Source organism: Melospiza melodia, chromosome 2 (genome assembly GCF_035770615.1).
Source record: "Melospiza melodia melodia isolate bMelMel2 chromosome 2, bMelMel2.pri, whole genome shotgun sequence".
In the NCBI taxonomy this organism is placed as follows: Eukaryota; Metazoa; Chordata; class Aves; order Passeriformes; family Passerellidae; genus Melospiza; species Melospiza melodia.
In genome coordinates, this window is record NC_086195.1 from 9578868 (window position 1) to 9603022 (window position 24155).

At 45.1% G+C, this 24155-nt stretch overlaps 1 protein-coding gene across 1 annotated transcript in view; it reads right to left on the bottom strand.

Moving 5' to 3' along the window:
* The window catches only part of LANCL3 (LanC like family member 3), a 39594-nt gene extending 17475 nt beyond the window's left edge, over window positions 1–22119 (bottom strand). The window contains exon 1 of the mRNA XM_063182147.1: window positions 21540–22119. Within this exon, the coding sequence (XP_063038217.1) occupies window positions 21540–22085 (546 nt within the window). The 5' untranslated portion in view covers window positions 22086–22119. The remainder of the gene's footprint in view (window positions 1–21539) is intronic.
* Window positions 22120–24155: the final 2036 nt, after the last annotated feature.

Below are 24155 nucleotides of genomic sequence, written 5' to 3' on the forward strand. Positions count from 1 at the left end.
GGAACAAAACAGTTCTCCACCACTATCATTATTACTTGAAGAACGTAGGGAAGCACCAGCCCACTGCTCTCTGCTGCTGGAGAAATGAAGCAGGGAGGATGCCAAGGACAGACCCCAGATCAGAGCAGTTCAGATCATCACCATGACTGAGGAGGTGTCAGTCTGCCCCCTGAGCTGAGGTCCTGCTCAGCAGCAAAGCCAGCAGGGCAGTTCCAAAGCCAGCAGGGCATCTCTCAGGAGGACAATTCCAATCCCAGGAGAAGGGAGGGATCCCGGGATGCACTCCTGTGCTGAGGCTTTTGAGCAGCAGCTGTCTGCACCCCAGCTGCATTCCTCTGCTGCCTAGTCGAGGGTTAGAGTCACCACAGAGCACAGAGAGCCAACAATTTAATTTCAAGCATCTCTCCCTAGAATTGCACCCAAATTCAAGAGCGTGAATTGAAAAGCGTGTTTAAAAACATTAAAAAGATTTGCAAATTAAGTGACAAACAAACCCAGCACTGCTTGGAGAGGCTTTTTCTTACATTACAGAATTCTACCCCAACCTTTTTCAACAGACATGTAAAATCCTTTTTTTTCCCTTTTTCACTGTTATTACTGACTAGCCACATAATGCATGGCTGAGCAATTATGGGGCCACAGACTCTGGGAACTGGCAAAAATGGATGGATCAGAGATCACCTTTCTGCAATCCAGATCCTTGTCTGGAGCTCCTGTGTATCAGCCACTCCCTCACCAGACACAGGAGCAGTTTATGAGAGCTGCAAATAAGCAGAGGATTACTGCTGCAGGGATACTGCTTTCCTTTCCATTCTCCCCTCACAGGTAGGAAGATTATTCATGCATAAACTTCATCAGTGGGAAATCCTTTGACTCTGTTGAGTCTCAGTCAGGAGGTAAATCAGTGCAGGAGCTCTGTAACTGGCTCATGCCAAAACCACAGCAGAGCTGTCAATTCCTGATGGGAGATTTATCCTTTGCACTGCAGACAGGTGTCCCTGGCAGTGCTGTGTGATGATGACAAACACCTTCCAAGCTGGGCACTTGCTCTCCTGCAGGGGTAACAGTGCTGTAGCTGCGCTGCCCCAGCATCCCATCCCATTTGTAACACTGCCAAGCAAGGAACATCTGCTCTGCCTGTGAATACTGGAGCAGCTTACTGCCCCTTAGCAGCAGCTCTGCTGGTTCTCTGGAAGTGATTCCATGTCTTCATCTGCTCCACAGACATTTCCTGTGGTAGCAAAGCTGTCCTGGTGCTTGGGCTGGAACATGAATGCAATCTATGCAGGGTATAAGAAGTACTATCCACGCTTCCAGTTCCAGAGCAGCAGGAAACAGGATTAATGAAACTGTCCTTGCAAGAGAAAATCTTTGTAACCAGCAATGAGACACTCTCCCCAAACACTGCATTAACCCCTGGCTTTAGCCTGAATTTAAAAATGATGCAAGTCCAGTTCATTCAGGCACCATCATTCACTACTAGGAACTCAGGCAGGCTGCTTCTTGGGAAAAGGAATTTATTATTGTTTAAACACATTTGCAGCTCAGCACAAGATGGGCAGAACTCGATTTCAAGTTAGTCAGTAAAGGCTAACATTAGTCAAAAGGAAACTGACTCAGGCTGAGCGTTCTACAAATGAAAATGACAACTGTATCTAGAAACCAAAGAAAGCTTTTGAGCCATATCTGAAGATGACTTGAAAGTCTTCAGAAAGAACTGGACACTTCTGTTTCTTCATTCTTTTACTTCATCAGTTGAAGATATGAGATCCAAAAAAAAACCCAAATTAAACTAAGAGATTATACTTAAAAGCAAAATGTAATACAACAAATTAAAAGTAGAGGATGAGGACAGAGAAAGATTGATTGCTAATTCCTTGAGAATATCTCTAAGGAGGCTCATCATTCAATTCATCTTAAGTAACACCATATCTTAATCACTGCCAGTAATGGAAAAGAGCCTTCTCAGCCTCATGCAGCACTTTATTTTTTCAATTTGTCAAAGTCACTTCAACTATTAGATCATTCTTATGGCTTTTAATATCAAAGTCCTCATTGACCTGAATGGGTCCTGACTGTGGAGACTGTTACACCTGGCAAGTATCATGTAAGAAATGCTGAAAATTTTACAAGTTTGTTAGGGTTTCTCTGTCTTGCTAGTAACACCATAGGGATAGCTTATGGTTTGTTGGGACTGATAATTCTGTCCAAGCTGGCACTTAAAGACTTAGATTAGAAGAATATGAAGTACTTGACAGAGTAAAATGCTGACCTCACTTGCAGAAGCTGAGTAGAGACAATTAACAGATCCAGCTGAGCAAATGTCCAACTCTTCAAGCACTGATCCTACTCTCATTTCAGTCAGTTTGAGGGAACTGACTAGCACATGCACTGCCATTCATTGCTCTAAACCAATGTGGAGTGCATGGTTAGTGGCAATAAAAAATATGTGGGCTTTAAAAATCACTTTTTCCCAAGGCTGCGCACACTTCATGCCTATTGAAAAAAGCTGCTTTTATAAGCAGTAGTTCTCCCTCAGACTCTCAAAGAACTGTCAACAAATATTCTCATGAAGACTGTCTCCTGTGATGAGCCAGGCAACATGTCTTCTGTATCTGAATGAAAGAGACTAAAAACTGCAGTTGAGGTATGAGGCACCACTCCCCCAAAGCCAGAATTCCAAATAATGTATTTTCTGTGGAGGCAGAGCTCGGGCTCTACTCGTGCTATAGATCTTCTTTGCTACCACAAATACATTGTTTGAAGAATAAAAATAAAATTAATAAAATTAACGAGTTTGAAAAAATAAAATAAAGTTTTGCAGTTTATATACACACCAGCAGATTGTACTGGATCAAATTATCTCTCATCTTGCTTGACAGTCAGTTTAACAGGAATCACTTGCCTTTAAAACTAATATCCTAGGTCATCATTCACAGATGCAGCTGAGACAGTCACACATTTACAGTTTTAGTGGAGAAGGTTTTTTCTGTCAGGACTACAGGATTTAGCCTGGACTACACCTGTCAAAAACATTTTACCACTTATCAACAAATCAAGTATTACAATGTAAGCAGTTGTACATGCACTTAATTTGACATATAAAGTGTGTTGCTGGGTGTCACAGGTTCATTCTTTCTTCTTTTTTTGGCTTCCTTGGAGTTTTGTTCAGCATTGTTGACATAGTTGCAACTCACAAAATATACCAGGGACATTTGAAACTCAGAAAACAGAGACTTCATCCTATACATTTTTAGGCAGCCTTATATTTTTTCCCTCTTTATGTTAAAATTACTGCATTCCTCATCTGTCACTATCATCCAGTTCTTTCATCTTCCTCATGCAAGAATTCCCAGTTTACTTCCAGTGCCTGCAGGCTCCTTTTGGTAATGTTCAGACCTCCTCCTCCTCCTGAACAAGTGAACGTGCGTCATCCACAGGCTTTCCAAACCAAATAAGAAAACAGAAACATCTCCTCAAAGCCTCGTGGCAGAAGTGCTGGAACCAAAAAAAACCTGATGGAGGAGGAGAGGCTGCAGAAAGCATTTGGAAAACTGTCCATAAAAGACTGTACAGCTTGTTACTGTTAAAATTTGCAGAAATTAACAACTACTCATTCCTTCGTTTGTTTCAAATTAAGGCTCAGAAAGAGAACACAGCATCAGAGGCTCCTAACTACAATGCCTTCAATGCACTGGGGTTATTTTACCACGTTTAAAATGAATAAAAGCTTGGGCTTCCAAGCTGACAGGCTGCCTAGGGATGCACAGAATGCTCCCTGATTAATCCAGGTACAGCTGTAACAGCTCAGCCCCTCAGAGTCCCTGACCTGCTCGAATGTCGGGGTCTCTGCTGGTCAGAGTGACCCCGAGAAATGTTAAAAGTCTCTTTTCCCAACCTGGCGCTTGAAGAAGGAGTCAGAGCTCTTCATTTCTCAGTCTCAAGGTTGTTTATTGTATCTTATCTATAAAATTCTTTCTCCTGCCCTCCTGAAGTCCGTCCAGCAGGACAGTTCCAGGCACTCTGCCTGCCCCCAGGGTGGTGTTATGTCTTTATACTAAAAACTATGTGCACAATGTTTACAACTACTTTCCAATACCTATCACCTATGTTAGACAGTGAGCTTCTACTCTAAACCAATCCAAAAGTGCCAACACCACAGCAGAAGATGGAGGCCAAGAAGAAGAAGGAGAAAGGCTGGACACGCCCAGTTCCCTCCATCTTGTCTCCTGAACCCCCATACCAAAAAGGGGTATAGGGATTCAGGAGCCAAAATCTACTTTTTCACCTCATGATAACGTCACTATTATTCTACCTAAACTGTTGTGGCTTGCTGATCTTCATCTAAGGTTGGTAATTTGCTCCACGGGTCATAATCAAACCCACAGGTGTTCTGGGCTCCGTGCCAGGGTCTCTGAGCCCCCTGGCAGGGTCCTGGCCATCCTGGACAGCCAGAGGGATGTTCTGGGTTCCCACACTTGAAATGTGACACTCAGGGAGGAGAAGGACCTGAACTGTGACAATTCTCTCAGAGCTGAGAGCAGGGCTGCTATCTCTGCTCCGTGTATTGCAGCACTGCAGAAAGCAAACAGAAAGTGCTAGGATGCATGAGAGTAACACTGAAATGATTATTTAACAGCTACTTTAGCACTGATTGCTTTGTTCTTTCTTAGGGTAATTCTCTGGGTCTGTTCTCCCATTATCGAAATAAACAATACAAACAAAGCAGGAAGTCAAGCAGAAACAAGGACTTTAGAGGTAATTAAGAAATTCTTTTAAGTGAAGCTAACATCTGTTTTCTGGACAGGAGATAATGTGATAAAGAACACAAAAAATTACTTTATCTTGCAATGTGCAAACAAAATTATGGTTTATGAAAAGCTGCAAATTTAGAGGCAAAATATCTCTCCGCTCCCCCAAGACTCAGTAAAATAGGGAAATTACTTCTGCAAAATTTATCTGAGTCCACTCACATTGTGCAATTTTAACAAACCAACTGAACTCTTCCGTAATTGAGAACTTTTAGAAAGACCTTTGGCTTGGCTGCTGGAAGTGCTCCACTGCTCCAACTGAATTAAATTTGAATTCTTCAGATCCCTGTGCTGTGTAAACAAATAACTTATCACCTTTCAACCCATCCAATATTACAATGTAAGAACATTTATTCCTGACTGCAAGAGACTGGGATGTTAATGGTTAATGACTCAAACAATTTCCCATTTGTGCTTTGCACCCCCTGAGGGCAGGCAGTGAGTTTTGGGTGTGTGGTGGTGAAGGCTCTGCTCCCCATGAGAACAAGGGTGTGAGCACCCAGCACTGAGGGCTACAAGCCAGGCACTGAGCCAGGCAGGACCCTGCAAGGTGGGATGGTGCCTTTTACCATGCCAGTTGTCCTCCCTCAGTTGTGAAACTCCCCCTGCTACCCCAGGGAAAGCTGAGGGTGTTCATCCCCTCTGGTGGGGCCTAACTAGCTCAAATGGATTGACTGAGAGGCAAGAAGGGCTCTTAAACCATCAAAGACCCCCAGAGCACCTCCAGGCTTATTTCTGAGGCTTTCCCCCAAAGGACTGAAAGTTCCCTCACCGGGGAAGTCACCTGGGTATTCTCACCAAGCCTAAGCATACATTAACCCATTGAACTTTGTGTTTTGGGGGCTCCCCCCACCCCCAATGCATCAAGACTGTGACCATCACTTTGACCAATGGACATCAAAACTGCATCAAATCTCACTACAGGATTCATTGGTGGGATACCTTTCTACTCTTATGCTTTTTTTTCTTTTCCTTTGTACATTTACTTGAGTGTTATTTTTATGCTTTTATATTGCTATATTACTAAAGATAGTAGTAAACAAAATTATTATTTTTGGCCACGTACCTGCTCTCCTTTGCAAACAAACTATGCCAAAAGAAACCCTATGGATATATATTCACAGACATCAGTTATTCAGTGTTGTTTCATTCTGATCTGCCCCAAGGGATCTATTAACAACTTGGGCTACTCTTGCCTCCAGGGATGGGTCACAACACCGCCAGATGTTGCAAGGCCAAGTCACAGAATCAACTCCCAGAAGTCAGCCAATGAATTCTGGAAGAAAAATGAACCCTTGTGTTTCAGAGCATAAAGCCAGTCCTCAATGAGAGCAGGTTAGGCACGTTACAGACAACACATTTCAGAACCACTTTCCACAGACATTTGTGTGGCTGAGTCATCCAGCACTGGTACAACACATTAAAGCAGATGGAGCACTAGAAACAAATCCTGAAGGAGAAAGATTTGTTTATCCACTGTAGTGCTCCTCACTGCAATCAAGTGGAAGCATCCAACTGTCCATGCTGTGCTGTGTGTGAAACAGTTTGAAAACTGTAATTTAAACCTGTTGTGCAGTTCCTGTGCCTCTGCCACGCTGCAAGCAACAGTTTCATCCCTTGCTGCCACTCCAGGTGACAAAGACAGTGCTTGGGGCACTTCCCTCCAGGCTGTGCTCTGAGGAATGTTCGAGTAGTAAATGGGAGTAATTTCAATCAGAGGTGCAGTTAGATGCTCCAGCCATCAGCACACTCTGCTGAGAGGCATCAGCTTAAATCACTGCCCTCTGTCAGAAAAAGAAGGGAGGGGAATTTGAATTGCCAGCTCTGTGATGAAATCTCAAGGTTATTACATATAAAAAGGAAGACCCCACACTTGCACTGTAATTTGCTCAGAGCCCATTTGGTCTTAACATCTGTAAGGGTGACAAGAGAAGAACATATTCTGCCCTTGCTACTGGGAAAAGATGTGATGCCAAATTTGCTTTTACTCTGCAGCAGGTCAGACCCTTGGGGCTCTGTGGGAAGAGCCATTCCAGCACACTGGGCTAAGTGGGATGTGCTCCCCAGCTGCAGCTTTACAGCCTCCTCTGGAGGATGCAGAGATGAGTTATGGCAGGTGAGATGGAGTGCAAACTGTCACTACCTGTGGGAAAACTGGAAGGAGTTGCATAAATAACACGGAGAAGAGGCAGCACTATAAATCTGTGCCAGAGCCCCACAGATGGGGAGTGATGGAGCTGCTGGCCAGTGAATTTTGGCATGGCTTATGTGACCCCAGCACAGCACTCTGAGGATTTGCATGCCTATCAAAAGATGCCCAGAAGATTTCCAGGGCATAAATCAGGTGCCTTGGACATTTCAGCAAATCCAACCTTATTCACCAGCCCAGGAAAGTTTTTACTACAAAACTTTTGATGCTTTGGCATCCCAGGTGAGTTTTAGGCAATGGAAAGACCTGAGGATTCACAGAGAGTGAACACAAGATATGTTGGATGGTACAGCTGTGTAAGGAGTCCAAAATGGCACTGACCTTGTGGATGGCATGTTGTGATAATGAGAAATGTTATGGCTTGTCATTGATATTAGCTGTTCACTCCCAGGGAGAATAAATGCAAAGGAATGTAAGGATAATTTACATTAAAGGAAGTGCTGAACTCTGATGTACTCAGGCCTTGTCATGTCCACCTCACCTGAATCTCACTTTCTTCCTAGCACACAGGGTAAGTATTACAGATATTTCTTTGCAGATACATGTGCTTACACTAAAAAATAAAAATAAACTTTGTTTTAGCTCATTTTAAATCTCTTGAGCTGTTCTCATACTTTCCCTCTGCCTGTGCATAATGTCTGGCACTTGCTTCAGTTTAAATGCCAAAGCAATTCTTATCCAGATATCTGCCTCTTCTGGATCATTAATGAATGTAATAAATTAGGCTGGTTGCTACATCAGCCCCTTATTAGTACTTATGATTAGCTCTGCTTGTGGTTCTTCCAGCCAAATCTAAATCCACAATGTCCCATCCAAGCCAGCATCAATTAAGTTTTCAAAGATTATCTTTGACACAGCATCAAAAGAGCTATTCAAATGTAAACAAGGTATTGGCTACTTTCATCAGCCACTAATTTTATGATTCTGTTGTTTACAAGAAGTGATCCTGCATGTCTCAAAAGACTTCTTTATTCCATGTCATGCTGCTTTATATGCACAGTTCTGCTATGCAGATGTATGGAAGTATGTCTAAATATTTGCTGCTGAAGAACAATGCGAACCTGTGAAATTAGTTAAATGGGGTAAATGACACAACAGCATCACTCATAGGCTAACTAAGGCATAAATTAGTCACTTGAAAGTAGCACCAGCCCTGCCTTCAAGCAGGGGGAATGGGAATTCTAGAGAACTCCATGCTGGCATCATGCCACTTTTACTTTGTGTGATGATCTGCGATTTGTGCCATGCCAATGAGCCACTGAATAGAAATATCAACTTAAGCTACAGGAGGAATGCTGACAACATAATGCAGGGAAACCAGATGAAGGTGATCAAGTCCTCTGAGTCATCTGAATTTTACTCTATCCTTAGACTGTGGTGGCAGCCTGATGTAGTAAAAATCCTGATGTCCTGTGTGTGGCTCCCAGATACTCCAGGGCACATGGACAAGAAGGCTCTGAAGCCAAGGACAGTAACAAAAGAGTTTCCAGGGGCATGCAGTGCCATTAGTGCTGCCTGGAAATATGCCCACAACTCCAAACACAATCCAAGCCATATTTCAAATACAGACAGTCACTTATAATTCAGCACTGCCACATTTCAAGGGCAGAGTAAGAGTCATGGGATTTATTTGAGGAAGTGTGGAATTCTGTGCTCTCTAAAACGTAGCCTGCCTGGTAAGTAATGGGATTACTATCTCTACTTTCCTTGTGGTTGCAAGATTGCCATTTGGTACTATAATAGAATTAGGAATATTTTATCTATGTTCCCTTTATGCTACTTTCTCTCAGTTCTCAGTAAACCAAGCAGATTTTGGGAAAAAGAGCCTGCTGTGTCAGAAGGCACAGTTTAGATTACTCTTAGAGTTCAAACCTCACACAGCAAGGAGGAAGAATAAGAGCCATGAGAAAATCACACCACTGCCAACAGTAATAAAGAAATATTCACAGCTCTTGGCCATTAGCTTGCAGGTAATTAACTAACAGGAAATACAATTCCTCATGTTACAGATGACACAGGGTGCCCTGGGAGCACTCAATGCCATCTTCTCTTTTGCTGGATTTGTCATTTTACATGATTGTTCTGTGCAGCCCCACAGGAGGAACTGAGCAAAGTGAGACAGGAGGGCCCCACACAGCTATTTCTGGACCTACAGATCACAAAGTGTATTTTCCAAGGCAAGCTTGTTAGGTCAAAATACATGTATTTAAAGCTCTTTACCAGACGCCTTTCATAGCCTATTTTGTGTGCTTGATATTCTGATGCCCTTGGAATAAAACAGCTTCACTTCAAGGGCCTGGAAGGACACTGAAGTCCTCTGATGTCTGTCATGCCGAATCTGAAAGAGATTCCACAAAGATAACAACAGGAAAAGAACATCCCTCATAGCCCCCTGTCCCTCATAGACCCCCGTGCTTGAGGGGTGTCCTGGCCATCTGCAGACACTGGAAAGAATGTTTTATTTGTTTTATCATCCCCGGGCCTGTAATTGCAGAAAAAGGTTTTGTCTTTTTCCCCTGCTGCATCCGTGGCTGCTCACACATCACCTGGGACAGGGAATTCTCCTCCTCCACTGGCAAACAGCACCTGAGGTGTTTGATAACTCAGTCAGGAGATAATGTTCCTGCAGTGCAGGGCCACAGGCACTTTTAGGGTATTTTTTGTCTTCTTTCACTGGTGGGACGTGGTCTACCTCCTACAATGATGCAGGCATTTTCACTGACACTCAGAGCTGCAGGGTGTGAGGCCCTTGAGAAGCCTTGCAGCTTCTCAAACAGAGAAAAAAGAAATCTTTGTACCAAACCTTTTCAGATCCGCAACCTTCCCAACTACCTGCCAGAACCAGGAATGATTTTGTCAAACCTTAATATTTAGCTACTAAGAGAAGATTCTGCCCTTCCTTGGTACAGCAAGGAGTGACAGGAGGACCATGGTGCTGAGTGGGTCCTTTTGACCCTTCTGAACTTCCCTGCTGGCAACTCCAAGGGAAAAAAAATTACAATCCTTCACCCATTCAAGGGACTAGAGAAAGCCAGAGGAGGTGGAATGGCATTGTGAGGCTGCTTTTGGGGAAAAGAGGGAAATGGGGCAGGAATGTGTTTTCTGTGTACTAACTCCAGGATAGCTCAGCCTGGAGAGGAGAGCAAGGGAGACAGAGCCAGGACCTTCCTAGCGATGCCCACTGACAGAAAATTCTACTTAAATATAAAAAGAAGCCATTTTACTGTAAGGGTGGCCAAGCACAGGAACAGGTTGCCTAGAAAAGGCAAAGAGCAGAGATATTCAAAACCAAGTGGGCACAGCCCAGGGCAATCTGCTCTTGTGGGCCCTGCTCTGAGCAGGGGGCTGGACCAGAGCATCTCCAGAGGTGCCTCCAGCTGTGGCCATGCTCTGACCCTACAACTGAGCCAAATCCTAATCTGAGTATGCTCATCCACTCTTCAGATAGATGGTGTAGATTTTATTCATTTAGAGACCCTTAGATTCAAGTCCAAGTTTGACTTGGCTTACCTGTGTGTTGGTGGTTTGTTTTTTTTTAATATTTGTTCTACCAAAATAAGGTAGCAGTCCCACAGTGCTTACAGAATAAAATCAAAATAGGACAAGTGCATTCACACTACAACTCTGTCCATGTTTTGTGTCCTGGGTGTGTAGGAGTTAAATGAGCATTATTTACAGACATTTTTGATGGCATAATAAAAAATACATGTATGGATGAAAATGGGAGCCTGGCATAAGAAAGCTCATGATTGATTCAGCTCTGCAAGACCAAAGACAAACAAATCAATATTTATTTAAGGAGCCTGAACAAGTTTCATTTTCTGTTCCACTGCTAAGAATTTTCCACAAGTTCATATTTGATCAACTTAGCTCTGATCAAATTTAAACAGCTCCATGTGGAGTGTGTATCTTGCAGTCCATTGCTATTTTAACTGGAATTTTGACTACTTAATCACTGGCTTATTCCCAGAAAAATTAAAGCAAGTATAGCATTAGCCATTTCACAGATGGCAAAACGAAGAGACAACACTGAGCTTTATCTTTACAATAGCAACCAAAATAAATCACAAGAACAGACTAAATTTAACCTCCAGACACTTCAGATTTCACTTACTCCTTGATTTCTAATGCGGACAAAATAATTGACTTAATACAGCCCTCTCAAAGAGGTTGATCCAAGTGTACTTCCACAAAAGAACTCTCATCACTTCACAGATGCCCCTGGATATGTACTGGCACACCTCAAGTTACAACACAGAATGACACATTCCCAGTTTAATTCAGGGAACAAAGGAAAAGAGATTCTCTTGTTGGCATTAATGACACAAAGCTCCTTCAGGTGAAGCAGCTTCTCATCTTCCATACCTCAGCACAGTGTTCAATGATTCCCTGCCACCACATGACCCCTTCCTACTTCACTTGTTCAGAGAGTAAGAGCCTGAATGAGGGATGTGAGACTCCAGGGGCTCTCCAAAATGCAATTTATTCCATCCAAGAGGTTACAGCAGCCCAGGGTGGTGGGTGACAGAGCCTGTGCCCACAGCTGTCAGCTCCAGCTGCAGGCAGGCCTGGAGACCCTTTGGTTTTGGTTACAGTGCATTATAGACCTTTCTTTGCTGAGCATCTTAATACAGCAGAACCAATCTATACCTTAACTTTTCTCTATAGCCTATCATGACTACTATAATCATCATATTCATGTTACTGTTCTCCAGTCACTAAAAGTTAGTACATTACAGTTTAAACCAGAAGTTTTTTTTCAGTTTTCTTGCAGTGGAAAAAAAATCTGAGACCTTTTTTCTACTTGCAACATTGGCAAGCTTGTTTGCATGTGCTATCTTTCTGCTTGGTAAAAACATCTTCTTGTTTGAGATGGGTTTATCCTTTGCTCTAAGTCATCAAAACCCCTTCTAACTAACACACCCTTTGCCTCCTTGGTTACCCAGTCAGACTGGCTCAGCAATTCTTTTCTTCTATATCAAAACTTGCTTTCATTTCTATTCCTTCTTCAGATTCTACATTCAAAAATTCTTTCTGTCAAGCACACATATCTGTGTCAAACTTTCTTGTCAAACTTTCATCCTTCCCAACATCAGAGACCTTTCCAGAAGAATACCTGTCCATGAGCTGCAGCCCATTGAAAGGCTGCTGGACAATGGCAGGCCATGAGCTGGTGTGGGATGCAAACACCTTACTCTGCTGTGTATGGGAAAAAGACCTGGAAGAGACAGAGAAAGGTTCTTTGCCAGAGCCATGTGTCCAACTTCTGGCCCTCTTCAGAAAAGGCTGGAGGGAGACTGGCAGGGTGCAATGGGAATGACCAGAGACAAAGGAAACATGACACACATGGGAAGATTGGAAGGATTAGGATTGTTTAGAGAAGAAAAAAAAAATAAGGGTAAAAATTGTAACAGTCTTGAAATTATAATATAAAGAGCTTCTGCAGAGAGGAAGAGTTTCTTGCTATTTCTCATTGGAAAGGACAAGGAAATCAGGCTTAAATTACAGAAATATTCAGATTATGATTAGGCTGGACTTTCTAACAAAGCAGTGTGTCAGACACCCAGGGCAGACTGCAGATCCCTCACCACTGACTGAGGGTATGAAGAGCAAGTGAGGGAGGGGCTGTAAGGAATGACAGGCACAGGGGCACCTTCCTGTGGGCTACATTACCTCTCAAGGTCCCTGTAGGCTCTCTGATTGTGGTATGATATTATTTGGCTGTCAGGACCGAGCAGACAAACTGCAGAATGCCACCAGTATGGAATAAGCAATAATTACCATCTTCCAATTCTGCACTGACCCCCCAACACAGAGCTGCTTTGTCCTGTGCTGCTTCTAGACCCAGGCCCACACAATTTTAAGAGCAACCTTCATTTAAGAGCAGCCTAAATATGATCAGCATACCCCAAATTTATAATCCTCAACCATGTTAACATTGTACCAATGAGGGACTGGAAGCATCCTTTGAAGAAGATTAGCCACACAAAATAACTAAATGCCTAGGACAGACAGAAGGTGTATTTATCTGCCACGTTCTTTTTCCTCCCAGATAATTCAATGCTATCAGACATCCCTTCCATCTCACTCATGATCCACTGCTCTTCAACAAGAGATACCAAGCCATTAAAATGAAGAATTCAGGAATGCTGATCTACTGCAAAAATAGATTTATGGTTCCTCTCTCAGACATCAAAATATACTGAGCTGAGAAACACCAAATGACTCAGCCACAGCTTGGACTGCTATTAAAATACTTTTTGATCCTGTTTGCCTAAAATGAAGCAGCTATTTTAATTATTTTGCCTTGGTACTCCAGCTCAGTAACTGTCAATTGAAAATAAGCCTACAACATAGATAAGAAATAACTGGTTTTGACAGGATATTGTCCCTGAACTCTGCTGTAATGGAGTGGACAGAAGGTTACACAACATCACTCAGTGTAATCTCAGGCTTGTCAATGGTCAGAGAACTCCCTGCCACGACAGACACAAAGACATGTTTTGACAGATCATCTCATCAAACACAGTGACCTGATTGCATATCTTGAATTCAATTTTTTTTTAAAAAAGGGGTAGAATAGAGAAGTTGGGTGACAGCAGGACCATGGGACTTGCCCATTTCAATTGATGCTCTCAGCAGAGCTTCACTGCTGCTCAGAGGCAAGGCTGGGAACCTGCTCTGCAATCCTTGCCCAGCCTGCCAAGGGGGCTCTAGGCTGATTTTAACATTGTCCAGCTGAATTAACACAGAAAAGCAGGATCTGCTGATTTAAAGGAGGTGAGACGAAAGAAGAGGATCTTTTTTACATCTGCACCCTGACAGTTGTGGTGCATAGTTCTGATACACCTTTATGTAAAAAGCCAATGTTCTAACAATGTGTATTAAATGGCTACAGAGGAACTTACAGCTTACTTTCGTCCCTCCATTTCAGTGCTGTGAAGTGCTGAGGATGCTACACTTTTACAGAGTAATTGTTGTTAGCCTGGTGCTCTTTTCTTTCTCCCTGGAGCAGCTCAGTCCTTCATATCCTCCTTCTTTAGCCTGGTACCACAGAAAAGTTACTAACAGCATCCCTGTTCAGGTTACACACCGATTTATTGTATTACATGCATGTAACATGAAAATGTCAGTGTCAGAAGTACAGCAGTGCTCATGAAAAAGCCTTTATTTGCTTCCAGACATCAGTAGTTGTCTCAGTTATTCCTCAAAGAAAATATGGAATAAAAGACATAAGGCTGTGTGCTCTGATTTGCAAGCACTGAATGTGATGACAGCTATTTCTGTAAATGCATGAGTGTATGCAAAGAGAATATGGGGACAGAATGGGTGACAAACAAAAAACAAGCAGACAAAAAGAGTAATTTTCCTCAACAAAAATGTAGTTTACTCCTCTGCCTGTCCTCTTCTCCCTGTGTTTACTTTTAGCTTCTTCTAAATTGAGTACATTGGCCATCAGATCTCCACCAGTCTGTCAAAGAACGTGATTTTAGTTTTAAATCTCCCCTGCTCTGGGGACTACATCATTTCTTTCCTTTTTCCCTTCATCCTTGAGTTCTGCTCCCCCCTACACCTTTCAATTTTTCTACTTTGGCCAGCAACTAATTCTTTTGCTTTTAAAATAATTTTTAAAATGTCTCTTTCTTTGCCTCTCTGCTCAGCCTCTGTCAAATGTCTTTTTCCCCATGCCTGCCTGCTTGCCTCCAACACTTCAGCACATAAGCATGTTTGATGTGCACAATCCTCCTTTCTGCTGTGTCATCCAGTGCTACCTGGGAGCTAACACAGTTCTCTGTGGCTTTTGGTCCTGCCTAAGAACCAGGGGGGAAAAACATCAATGCCAGATATTGCTACCTGCAGAAACGCAGCATGGTATTGAAGTTCTTTGGTGCACGCGTAAAACACAGCACGCAAAAATCCGTAAACCAGATTTGAGGACCCTGTGCCACCAAAGTGACCCCAAGGGAAGTAATGCTGTGGAAAACAGCAGGTGCACCCTGCGCCAGAGAAATGCCCTGCTTCAGGCACTGATGGCTCCAGATGTTCCCAGATGTTCAGACACCAGACACACCCCACAGGTCCAGGCACTGCCCAGCACCAGCCTGCCCTCCCTGCAGCTCCTGTGCTCTGCTCCAAGCACTGCACGGGGCAGGGACACTGCCTGCAACACCTCTGCCCCCAAAGAGCACCACAAACCCCACAGGGTGACCTCAAAGCTCTCCATGGATAATGAGGAAGGAGACTGAACTGACAAAGTTTAAGAGTTAAATGCTGGCATTTGAAATTTAAAGGAGTCAGGAGAAGGATGGAGAAGTAGAGATCAATTCTGGATACAAGAGTTGCATCGCACAAATAGATTTCCTCTTTTTTTTTTTTTGTTAAAATCTCTTATTGTAACATCAGTATTACTTCTTTGGCTGCTTTTTCAGCAGAAAGATGCTGCTGCACAGGCAAATGTTCTTCCAACAGCACAAAGAGGTACAGTACTGCTTTTGTACAGAAATGTCTTTTTAATACCACTCTTCAGCTCTAAGCAGTTGAAATCCATATTTCTGCAGCAGAATACATAACTTATGTCCTAAACTTGTGTCAATCAAAACTCCAATTCCAGCAGGATCCAGTCTGTATTACAGTGCTTTTTTGCAAGCTGGTAAACAGTGCACTTGAAATTCAACATTTTGAACCTCCAGTTTTCTACTTTGACTCTACAGCTGAATATTCAGGGTCCACTGCATTGAACTGAATCCAGCCATTATCAAGATGTCCCCATCTCCCAGTCTGAAGGCTGTTAAAATAAAAAGGATTTGCACTGCCTTGCTGAAGAGAAATGGGAAAATTCTGAAATGTATACCCAAATTATTTTAGATTCCTTAAAAAAAAATAAAATCCAGATTCAAATAATTTCCTTTGTTTTACTGTTTACTTTAGAAAAAGCCAGTTTTCAAATTCTGGTTTAAATTCATCCATTTAAGCAAACTAATGCAAAATTTATCCCCTGTGTGTAATTTTGAAAACCATGGCTAGGAGACTGTACATTTAAAAGAAGCAGGCTAGGATGGAAAGATTTTATCTTTACTGTTAACTCATTTTAATCCTCTGGCAAAAAAAGAGATCCTGGCTGTGGGGTGACCTGTGTGAAACGAAATAATGAAATCAGCACAGTCCCAGCCAGCACCATATCTGATATTTAAAACACCACAAGGTTTCACATAAACTGGCAAATTCTTCCACAGAGAGAAAGGACTTTAATGGCCACAGTGGAGGAATGAAATCTCACCTCAAAGGCCAACCCTCCCTTTTCAGGCACAGGTGAGAATTAAAGCCTGACACAGGGATTCTGCACTACAGCACTTGGAGGAGCATCAGTTTTGTGGGCATTTTGCAGAGCTCCCTTCAAAGATCTTTAATTTGAATGTCTTTCAGAAACACTATGTTCAGCATTAATACATTTCACGTTGTAAATGAACACATTCTAGGCAGGACTCAGGAAGATTCTTCCTCTCACACTTTCCATTTTTTCCTACGAGATTGAAGAAAAAGAAAAAAGCAGAGCAAAGTAGCCTATAAGAGTCTTTAAACACTCACTGACTATCTGGAGGGAAGGCTCTAAGGAACAAATAACATCATCTAGAATTGTCTGAGGAGCTGAAACAAACTAGTTTTCACTTATTTGTATCTTCACTCCCAAAATATTAAAAAACACATACTGGTTGGACCTGTCAGGTTCCACACACTGCACATCCATCCATTCCACTCCCTGTTAAATTAACACCTGGCACTCCTGTGCTCTGGCAGCCAGGTCCCAGACATCCCACAGCAGAGCTGTTCCTGCTTTCCACGTGCCAGGTGACTCATTCAGCTTGGTTTGCAATCCCATGAGGTCCAAGACAAAAGAGGCTCTGGTGACAGACAGCAGCCAGGATAAGAATGGTTCTCAGTAGGGCTCCACACTCAGCAAGGTCCTGCTGGAAAGACCAAGGTCCTTTCTGGGCAGGCCCTGGCAGAATATCAGAATTATGCACACTCTGACAGGATAACATCCCTGGAAACACACACCAAGTTGTAACTTAGCACTGGCTGGAAAATGAAAATTGAGATGTCTCTCTGCCACACAGACAGGAACCACTGTGGCACTGGAGAGCCTCCACAGGCTCTCAAGATTCTCCAGTCCCTCGGCAAACAGGTTTGGCCATGTTGCTGCCAGTGTGCTGGTTCACCCTGTCACCCCTGCAACTGCAGCAAGGGTCTCTCATGGGGTCCCCAAAGTCTTGTGAAAGCAGGGTCTCCAATGCAATCACAACCCCAGGCTGTGGCGAACACTGCCCTGTGTTAGAGTCTGTTCGAATTTTCCCTCATCTGCCTCACGATCGTCATTTGGGGACCACTGAAGAGAAGACCCCCCTGTCTAGCCCTGCAGGACAAAGTCACATGCCAGCAAGGCCCTGAGATCTGAGAGCACTGCTAAGTTAATGTTTTCACAGGTGTTGTTTGCTGTATGATACACTGAGCCCAATGAGAAGAAGATGAGGGCACTGTGCCCTTTTTGCAACAACAGCCTTGGAAACTCTCCTACCTCTCGGCCTGGCTGGACTTCTCCTGAGTTTCGGGTGGTCTCCCACAGAAGACCCTCACCTGTTTTACAACCACCGTGACAGACAGACTGAGATGTCAGGAACCTCTCCATCAAGGATCAGACAGAAGACCTCCATGTGAAGAGGCCCCTCTTCTCCTTCCAAGGACTGGGACTGAAACCCCCAGCCCGGGGAGGTGTGTGGGGGAGGCAAGCTGACCAAAGCGAGATGCTTGCCTGCAGGTTGAGACCACTGGACCATGACAACAACAGCTCTCTTTTACTGCTGATAACATGGACTATCTATTCCCACCCCCCCTTGCAATTTTCAATAGAATTATCATAATAAAAACCTCTGAGTTAGCTAGACATTTTGAGATCTCCCCAACGTAACAGGCTCAACTGGACTGGACCAAAGGACTTCGTCTCTACGCTTGGTGGCTATATCCCCCTCTTTCTCTCTCTCTTTCTCTAAGTTTTTCTCTTCCTTAATCTCTCTATCGCATTTTGCTGTGATCACTCAATAAAGGCGCATTTGTTTTGATTATTACTGCAACCCCCCTGTGCTGTGTTGGTTTTTTTGCACCCTGAGATCAAATCCACGAACCATCACGAAACCCGTTCGTAAGGACGGATCGTGACACCCTGTCTCCTACAGGGCACCACTGCTGTCTGTCCTGCTGCTGCTGCAACCCTGAGCCAGTGTAGTCAGTGGAGCCCATGCACAGAGTCAGTTATTAAAAGATAACCCAAGCTGTGCTAAAAGGCAGCAACATCTTTAGCAGATGGTAATACAAGGAGCCACTTGAACTTCTGTACCTTCCCCATCATCTGACAGTTCCATTGCCAGAAGGGAGTGCATCGACCCAGGCACACCACGCTCCATCAACCACGAAATGGGACTGAAGCAGCACGGAGAGAAACTGGGCAGAGGATAAGAGATCATCCAAACAGAGGGATGGGACCACCATTTTAATGGTGCCTTACTGCTGTTTGCCCAAGCAAACAGAGAGTGAGTGAAGGTAATTAAAAGCAGGACTGACAGATTTCCCCAAGGACACACAATGAACCAACACTACAAGCATTAGAAAAAGATGTACTTAAGAGAGAATAAAACAATTTTTCCCCCCTGAATGGCAGTTAAAGACAGCTACAGTACACACACCTTACACAAATGACACATCATTTCTGCCAAAACAATATTTTACCTATCTCTGTCTGGGAAGCACTGACTGCAATATAATGGAAATTAAAGAAGGGATGAAAATAAACATCTTTCCTAAAGCACAGTGCATCATGAAAGTCAAATCCTGTTAAGCCTTGACTGATGAAGTAATCCTTACTCATGCAAAAATCCCGATTAATTAATCAGGGAAAAATGCTGTATTAGCCTAAAAATCTGAAAACCAGCTGAATGCAAATGCCTTCTTCAGATGAGGTCAGTGTTATCCAACAGACTGGATCCTTCAGGACAGTCCATTAACTTCATGAAGAACATGTGGACCTTAAAGACACCAGGACTCTTTAGCAAGAAATTGAAGTATTGGGGCACAGCAGCTGAGCTAAACGTGTGTCTGCTGAAATAAAGCTGTCACCTTCCATCCCTGCTTGGATTAAACAAAAAACAAATACAAGACATAAATTCTGAAATTCCCTCAAAAGGCTTTTTTCAAGGACAAGTGATTTCTCATATGTAGGTCACCATTTGACTCCTTCAGAGGAAAAAACCATGCAGGCAGCAGCAGCCGTGTTTCAACATAAGGAATGTATTTCACTTTGTGCTGGAAATATTTGCACAGTGTCCTCAAAAAAAAAAAAAAAAAGGGAAAAAAAGGAATGTGGGTAACAAGAAAACATGCTGCAATGAGCCATGTGAGGCTGTGCACAATCAAATTACAGGAGGTAGCATTTTCCAGCGGTTCGAATCACAAGATATTGCTTCTATTCTGGGATGTACCTGGCTTACAGTTTGACCTTGGGTAATAAATGACATGCACTCTCTCTGGGCATCCCTTTCTTCACTTGTAAAAAGATGCAAGGTTTGGTCTGGCAATGTACTAATTAAAATAATTCTGTACTAGGCTGGGAATATTTATTGAAGGACACAAATTTTGCTGAAGCTTGAGTACACATAGACTAGAAATCATAATTCTTCTCACAAAGAAGCAAAATATTTCAGTTGTAAGTTTTTTTTAATCTTTAATAAAATCATTTTTTTTTAATTTTAAGAATTATTAGAGGTGTGCTTTGTTTATTGCACTATGCATTTAAAATTACAATGTATTTGACAGAAGAAATAATACTATAGAAGGACATTGGCTCCTCAATGAAACCATCAGCAAGGGGTCACAGGATATATTTTATTGGCAAAACAGCAATTAACCCACCTGCTAAATAGATTCCACAGTAAGTGCACACCTGTGCTTTTCTGTGGGGATGTGTAACTCTTTACAGCTGCCTTTAGTACAATTTGTCACCACGCAAGCAAACAGAGCAGAACTCTCCCACTGCTCACGCTGCCTGTGAGAGGTGACTGCACCCACTCTCCCAACTGTTCAGCAATTGCTCCCAGGGATGTAAGGCAAATGGAAATAACTTTAAATAAAGCAGCAGAGTGCAGGGTGCCACCTCCTTCTGCTGGAATGTCACACCACCATCATAAGCACTGACACAGGTGCTGGACACACTCCCCCAGTGCAAACTGAACCAAGAGGGAGGGCTTCTTTCTCCAGGAGAAACCATCCCTTCAGGCAGGCACTGCTGCACAATGGATTGTGACGTGTCTACAAAACTTTTCTGTCATAGGAAAGACCACCAAATGAAAAATCTGGTTATGTTATGGTTACAAATAACATAACCACGTTTATGGTTATGATTGTCAGACAATCCTGTACAAAGAAACAGCAGGCTTGGTATGCTACTTGAAGTGCTTAGTGTGGTTAGGAATTCTAGTTCAAGGCAATCACAGCATTTAACATTCTTCCTGGCTTCTCTGGATACCCTGGAGCCTCCTGAGACCTCCTTTAAGTGAATCTCCTCAGACTCCAATTGCAGTGACTGGTATTGGATAGGGCAGAGCCACTAGTTTTACATCATTTATTTACTTATAAATAAATCTTGCTTCCTCTCCTGGGAGGGAAGAAAGCCAGAAGCATATGAACTTGCAAATCAGTGATTAACAGAGGAAACACAGATTGGACCTGACAAGAGGACAGGGGGAAAAAAAATCTACCAACTGCCTGCTCAGATACCACACTGACCACTTAGTAACAATCACCACAGCAAACACAATCAGTTGCAATAATTATTATGCCATAATCAGTGGAAGCTCTGAACTGTCAGTTGCATTGTACTGACAATGACAACGTCCTGGGGTAAAGTCCCGACTACTGAAACCAATGCTGTGTTGAACCATAATCACATCTATCACATCTCACTCTCCCAGCAAAAACTTCCAGCTCTCATTCATGAACAGCACCAAAATACACGGCCAGATTTCCGAAAGTGTATGCTGGGGTTAGCAAGACCAAATACCTTTGAAAATCGGGTTCCTTGCTTACACATTACATCATAGCACCGCTTAATATTACAGGGTTCCTCTGTCAGTTTTACTCAACGCTGTTCCTTTTCTTACTCACTTCATTTTACGGAAATACTATTGAAAAGCCCGGGGTGCCTTCTGCCAACTAATTCACCATCCGGCACCCAACAGCCGATGCTCTCGGCGTGCCCCGGGATGCAGCGCTCGGCTCCACAGCCGGGACCCCAGCCCGCTCCCTCCGGCCGAAGCCGCATCTTTTCATTTCGGGCAGGAGCGCTGACGGGAACAGCTCGCAGGGACTCATTCCCCGGGGGCTCCGAATCTGCACGCCGAACGTGTAAGCCGCATACAGCCTCCAGCACCGAGGGCACCGTCCCGGCGCCGAGATCCGCCCCGGCGCGCCCTTACCTCCATGCCCAGGCGCTGCTTCAGCACCAGCGCGGCGCACAGGTACCCGGCGCGGCCCACGAACAGCTCGTCCGAGCCGCACTCGAGGAAGGAGAGCGGGGCGCACACCTCGCTCAGCTCCCGGAACTTGCCCAGCGGCCGCGCGTACTCGGGCAGCCCCAGGGCTCGGTAGACCAGCGCGGCCACCGCGTACACGCCGGCGCCGCCCAGCAGGAAGGCGGCTCGGGTGTCGGCGTCGGCCTCGCCGCAGCCCTCCTGGTAGCGCAGGCAGGCGTCCACGACGCGGCGGGCGGCCCGCAGGTACGAGTCCCGCGACGGCGCGAACAGCGGGCACTGCGCGACGTGGTACAGCATGTAGGCCACGCCGGCCACGCCGCCGTACAGCCCGCCCGGGCAGCCGCGGGGGCCGCCCAGGGGCGGCAGCTCCCGCAGGATGCGCTCGATGGTGGCCGTCACCAGCGGCACCGCCGCCTCCCTGTCCGGCGCCGCCGCGGGGCTGCCCGGGTAGTCATCGAAGCGGTTGGCGAAGCAGCGCTGGCTCTCCATCCCCCGCCGGCGCGGCCGCTCTGCGCAGAGGGGAGCGGCGGGCGGGAGCTGCCGGCCGAGGGGGCGGAGGGAGCGCGGGGGAGGCGGGCGGGAGGCAGCGGAGAGGCGGGCAAGGGGCGCTCCCGCCGCCCGCGGCTGCCGACGGGGCGGGCGAGGCGCTGCTGCCGAGGCGGGGGCGATGCCGGGGCGAGGGCGGTGGGCGATGCCGGCCGGGAGCGATGGGCAATGGATGATGACGGTCGGGAGCGGTGGGCGATGCCGGCAATGGGTGATGCCGGTCCGGAGCGATGGGCAATGGGTGATGCCGGCCGGGAGCGATGGGCAATGGGTGATGCCGGCCGGGAGCGATGGGTGATGCCGGTCCGGAGCGATGGGCAATGGGTGATGCCGGCCGGGAGCGACGGGTGGTGATGCCAGCTCGGAGCCCCGGCGGAGCCGGTCCGGGTCCGGCACAGCGCGTTCAGTGCCCGCCCAGCGCCCTCGCCCGCCGCTGCCCCACCTGCCCTCGGCGAGCGCTTCTCGGCCGCCGCCCGGGGTGGTTCTGGCTGGCCTCGGTCTCCGGACACGCCGAGGCTGAGCCTGATCTGGTGTCCGGCTTCTCCTGCCCTGAGGCTTTTAATTCACTCAGGGAAGCCGGTGCATCACCTTTGCCCGACCCGTCTGTGCATCCCCGGGGAAAGGGGGTTAATCGGTCTCTCCCAGGGGCTGGAAGGGTGGCCGGAGAGCTGCTCAGTTATTCCTGGCCGTGGAACGGCCCCTCGGGGGCTGCTGCAGCCAAAGCTGAAGGATGGAGCCAAATCCAAAGGAGGGCAGCCCGAGGCCAGGTTACGTGGGAAGCTGAGCGAGTCCCCAGCAGACCAGCGGTGGCACAAGGCCATCTTTGGCCCCTTTCCTTCATGCATGAGCCAAGCAGAGCTTAGGAGGAACAGATAATTTAGGTCAGTGAATTGATTCCAGTTAAAAGAAAAAAAAGGGGAAAAAAAGGAAAATCTTGAAGTAGAGATTAAGAGCAACTCTTTCATGATACAAATACACAGTTGTCACTTCTGCCCCTGATAATGCGAACTTCTGCACCATAAGTGAATTTCTCATCAAAGACCCATGACTTACGGGCACCCGGTGATCTCTGGTCCTTTCTCTGGGCATGCAGCCTCAGTAATTGAGGACCTTCCCAAAGAGAGATGGAAGGTTGGAAGGTGCAGCTTGCTGGAGGCTCCAGGCAGTGACCAGCAGCTGGCACAGCAGTAACAAGCACCAGAGCACTGTCCTTTGGATGTTGAGAGACCTGCTCTGCAGTTGTGGCTGGATTCTCTCAGCTTTGTGCCGGCGACTTGTTTCAGCCAAGTTCCCTCAACCCCGCGCAGCTCCTCACTTGCACTTTCACACCCTGTTTTTGGTTCAATTGATCTGTCCTTTCTCTTTCCTTCTTGTTTATGTGGTTTGTGATCTGCTCAGAGATATTTGCTTTCACCCCCTGATTTTGGTTTCTTCACTTCTCTTCAGTGCCATTTTGCCATGTTTGCATTCCAGATCCTCACCTACCAGTCTGTGTTTGTACTGTGTTCCTTAAAACCCTGTTTTCTGGCTTATTCATTGTTGTACCATATGTGGTTTCTACACACCTTGTGTGGTTTTTACACACCTTGGCATTGTAAAGCATTGAAAATGTGAAAATGCCCTGCAAATGGCCAGGACATCTCATTCATATGTTATTTTCTGTCATAAACTAGCTTCTATTGGTGCCCATTGATAAGGTTGGCAGTGTAGCTAAAGATTTTCCAGCAGAATTTCTGTTGGTTCTAGAAAAGTGTGTTCCCTAAATGCCTTTTTAAGTTAAAATTTGTGAGTTTTATTTTTCATTCTGACATAATTTATTTGACATTTTGAGGGTGCTTCCTTCATCTATTCAGTCTTCAAATTAAAAAGGCTCTCTGGATCTTTAGATCTCTGCCAGTTTCGGTGGCAAAGGATTTAAGAAAAATACAGATTTTTAAGAAAATTAGCTGAATTAGCAACATTTTTCTACATTAGAGTCAAAAGGGAGTCAGTATGACATGCCAAGAAGGAACA